This window comes from Pinus tabuliformis, chromosome 2_2 (genome assembly GCF_031772625.1).
Source record: "Pinus tabuliformis cultivar Carrire ecotype Pingquan chromosome 2_2, CPIR1, whole genome shotgun sequence".
Classification (NCBI taxonomy): Eukaryota; Viridiplantae; Streptophyta; class Pinopsida; order Pinales; family Pinaceae; genus Pinus; species Pinus tabuliformis.
Window position 1 is genome coordinate 1,156,639,177 of NC_142300.1, and position 4,418 is coordinate 1,156,643,594.

At 39.4% G+C, this 4,418-nt stretch overlaps 1 protein-coding gene across 1 annotated transcript; it reads left to right on the forward strand.

Annotated features, from left to right (window-relative positions):
* The first annotated feature begins 778 nt into the window (after positions 1-778).
* On the forward strand, positions 779-1,468 carry LOC149197507 (coniferyl alcohol acyltransferase-like). The gene has a single exon (XM_089408712.1). It carries the CDS (start codon positions 779-781, stop codon positions 1,466-1,468), a length of 690 nt encoding a protein of 229 aa, XP_089264838.1.
* The last annotated feature ends 2,950 nt before the right edge of the window (positions 1,469-4,418 follow it).

Here is a 4,418-nt window from a genome sequence, read left to right on the forward strand (position 1 = left end):
AATTTAATGTACTTGACCCCAAAAAATATCCAGCAAAAGACTATTTGTTTTATTAATTAAACTAAGCTAACAATTTATCAACGTAACGGGTAAGGCATGTCCAACAAAATATGTGGTTGTCAACCTTGAACACAATTCACAGTCCCCCACCACACTGGAAACATGGAGCAATCTACACAGTGTCCGTGGAATTCTAATTCGAGTGAGCATCTTGTTGGAGTTAATGCTTATATTCCATATTTGAGAAATTGGTTTGTGATGGTTGAGAAATTCTCTCAACCACTCTCTCTAAATTAGGAATAAGTTGGATCTCAAAAACTCTATTTAATAGAGTGATCTGAATGTAATCCGTGTGTGAGTGTGTTTGCACATACACCATTTGTGCATAATATATGATTTGAGTTTCTGTAATTGTGTGTTTTAGCCATTGTTATCATGGTATCAGAGTTGCTAAGATCTGAACCTGTGTTGTGAGGAGGTGCATTTGGATCCATTGTGCTGAAGGAAAATCATAGTTGCGATGTGCAGACTAGTGTGGAGCAGCGGTAGCTTGTTTTTACAGTCTGTGAGCTGAGCTTAGAGCGTATAATAGTGAGATCGGAGAGAGTCGTTGCACTGGGGTGAAATGACTACAAGAAGGGTTCATAGCTCATTTCAATTAAGCTCTCTAAATCTGTAGAACTCTGAATTCGGCCAAATCGAGGGTTTAACTTCTGAAATCAGCCATTGTTTCAGGATATGATGGTTTAAGAATTGTGATATTTAGGGATCTGTCGATATGAATACAGTACCTATCATGGCTGGCTTTGTGATTAGCAAGCTGTTTGTTTTGTTTCCAACTACCCGGTGGGGATTGGTCACCCGGTCATGTTTCACAGGGAATCCATGTTTGGAATCTGATCGAAAGAGAAAGCCGAGGGTAAAAGCAGACCTACAGTGCGAATCAGAGCTATACTTTTCACTGACAATTCCTCCTGTTTCGGTGAGTCTTTTCTTATGTTATAAGCAGCCCACCTCCAGATCAGTATCCTCCTTTGCAGAGGAAGCTACCCATGATCTGAAAATTTCGTTATCAGAGGCATTGGCTTATTACTATGTTTTTGCTGGCCAAATGGTATGCAATACCTCTGGCGAGCCAGAACTGCTCTGCAACGACCAGGGTGTTGAATTCGTTCAAGCTGCTGCGAACATAGGACTTGCTGAGTTAGATTTCTACAATCCAGATAAAACCATTGAGGGGAAGCTCGTTCCAATGCTTTCAAATAACTCCGTGTTTTCTAGCCAGGTAACAAAATTCAGTTGCGGAGGTATTATTATTGGGTGCACATTTGATCATAGGATTGTTGATGCATTTTCTACCAATATGTTTTTATTATCGTGGGCAAAGCTTACTCGAAAGGAGTCCATTGAAATGTTGGCACCTAACTTTGATAGATCCGTATTTGGTGCATTTTCCGGAATCTATTAAACTTTTTTAATATAACCAGCAGTTCAACTATGTGTCTGATGCCAGTAGTTAAAGATCAAGTAGCAGTAAGGCTCAATATGGATGGTTGTCCAGATAGTATGGCAGTTGCGGATCTAGGGAAGGATCCCTCATTAGTGGTAGACGTGGTGGTTTCCTAATGAGGTTATGCGACAGATTGGGATGTTGTCCAGTAATTGACTTCGGGAGGTCCTTGATTCGGGAGTTGAGGAAGGGAACTCGGGAATCCAACTTGCCAACTACACCTTTCCGAGGGTTATGAGGCAACTTGATGGAGCATCTACTGATAAGCTTGATTATTTTGTTATTTTCATGTAATGTAATCATTAAGGGGGGATGTTGGAGTTAATGCTTACATTCCATATTTGAGAAATTGGTTTGTGATGGTTGAGAAATTCTCTCAACCACTCTCTCTAAATTAGGAATAAGTTGGATCTCAAAAACTCTATTTAATAGAGTGATCTGAATGTAATCCGTGTGTGAGTGTGTTTGCACATACACCATTTGTGCATAATATATGATTTGAGTTTCTGTAATTGTGTGTTTTAGCCATTGTTATCACATCTTACGTCCTCCTTGACGCGTAGAACGCTTATAAATCCTCGTCGCTGGTCTCCTTTGCCCCCTCACGCAGTATTTGTTGCAGAAATCCCTAAACATCCCTGACGTAGTAATTGTTGCAGAAATCCCTGAACATCCCTGACGTAGTATTTGTTGCAGAAATTCCTGAACATCCCTGACGTAGTATTTGTTGCAGAAATCCAATAGGAATTCCTGCTCAACTTCCTTCATTTCTAAACCACAACGCTGATTTCTTCTGGTAATCGCATCTCATCATGCTCATTTATGACAATGTGCGAAATTTCATAATTGGTTCATTTTTTTTTATTGATGGGGTAGAATCCACTAACATGGTCTTCTGGTACTACTCTGACAGCCTATAGAATTCCAGAATGAGTTTGGTGGGCAAGATTTAATTAACTAACGGATTATGGAAAATTCGTTAACTCTTCCTACACATCGCTTTGATGTTTGATTTCACAAATTGGTGTTTGGATTAGTGTGTAGCATATAACAATGAGTTGGTATTCCAGGCAGGCAGGTTCACTTGGCCATCCCGTGGTATGTAGCTATTAACCTATTTCTATTTCAATTTACTTAAGCCTTATCATGCGAAATGAGTTCTTAGTCATGGACTGCGATATCGGTTATGGTTTAAATTGATTGAAGTGTGTGATATTTTTTATTGAAGAATTAAAGAAACTCAATTCAAAATTCAATAAAGGCTCTCTAATTCCAGCCTCTAGAGTTTTAGTGTTTAGAATAGATTTGCAAATAGTTTCACTAGTGTTCAAATCTTTGGAGGGATCACCCATACGCCCGTAGAGTAGGATGATATAAGCAATATGAAAGCAAGTCCCATCACCAATTCCGATCTTTAGAGTTTTGGTGTTTGGAATAGATTTGCAGGTAGTCCCACACTTGTTCAAATCTCTAGAGGCATCACCCATACTCCCCTAGTTTAAGAGGATACAAGCAATATGAAAGTAAGTCCCATCATCAACTCCAACCTCTAGAGTTTTGGTGTTTGGAATAGATTTTCAAGTAGTGTCACCCGTGTTTAGAACATATTCTCATCATACAAATATCCTTGCATATCAAGACACTTCTTGGTTATCAAGGAGTTGAGGCATGGATAGATGATGTTCCCCTAGCTCATCAAGTCCAAGAAGATTGATCATATTTTTATAGCATCGAGTAGCATCTATCATGAAGATACAAAGCAAGTAGTACATAGGCCAAGGAGGTCATTTCAATGATTTTCAAGGGAACTCTAGAAAAGAGCAAAATGTGAGGAGCCAAAATATAGAGGGATCCACAAATAGAAATAATACAGGGAAGATAGTGAAAGCATCCACAAAAAATAACGGGACAAGTGTTGAAAGCCAACAAATGAATATGGTTCATGCAAGAGTTGAGCAACAAGAAAATGTGACCCCTCTAATAAGCATTTTGAGAAGATCGAGATCTCCTTCTTTGCCTAGGTATCAAAGCAAGTTTCTTGGTTATTGTTACTCATGTACTAAGTTTAGACATAAAGAATAGGATTTCCGAACCAATAATGTGGTTAGGTATAGATGGTATGGTCAAGTACGTAGATGGAGACAAGTGAATTAAATAAAGAGAATGTTCCAACCATATGAACAAGTATTGAAGACCAATGTGGAATGTCACATGTTAGAATGAAGGTCACATTGCTTGAAATTATAGACTTAATTCTAGATGGTACAACAAAGTAGGATGGAGAAGAGGTCAAGGAGGACCTCAATTAGGTCTGATTCCTTGGATCTAATCCCTTGAGAAAGTTTCTTCAAGATCATAATTCAACATATCAAAACTTGAAGAAGCAATTATAAGGAGAGTATATGTGTTGTTAGTGATATCTCAGATGTAAAAAGAATACAAGGATATAACAAAACAAGAAGAGAGCATGATCTCAGGGGGAGTTCAACAACAATGATACCATTTTCTTAGGGGGATAATGAGAAAAATCACAAGAAAGCAACATAAGCACAATGTTGGCTTGTTGGGGCCTGACCCAGATTCAAAGGTGATTTAGCCAAACAAATCCCGGTACTACTGGCCCTTTCAGCAACAATCCACGTAGCGCAGATTGAGGTCTCACCCGAAGTAGTATGGGAGGGTGCTAGAACCAGGTTTCCGCACCCTCGGGATGTCTGATGGGTTCAAGTGGTCCGCGGCGTGCACGTCACTAAGCGCACTTACCCGTTCCCCGTAGCATGCGATGCTGCCTTTGCACAGCCCTACTCGGGGGTCGAACAATGTTATTACCCAAGTCCTTACTTTTAATCTAATGTTAGTTGATTAACTTAGCTTATCTGTATGCTTTCAGTTACACTTAACAATATTC

Coding starts and splice junctions, on each gene's coding strand:
- LOC149197507 (XM_089408712.1), top strand. CDS start 779: ATGAATACAGTACCTATCATGGCTGGCTTTGTGATTAGCAAGCTGTTT.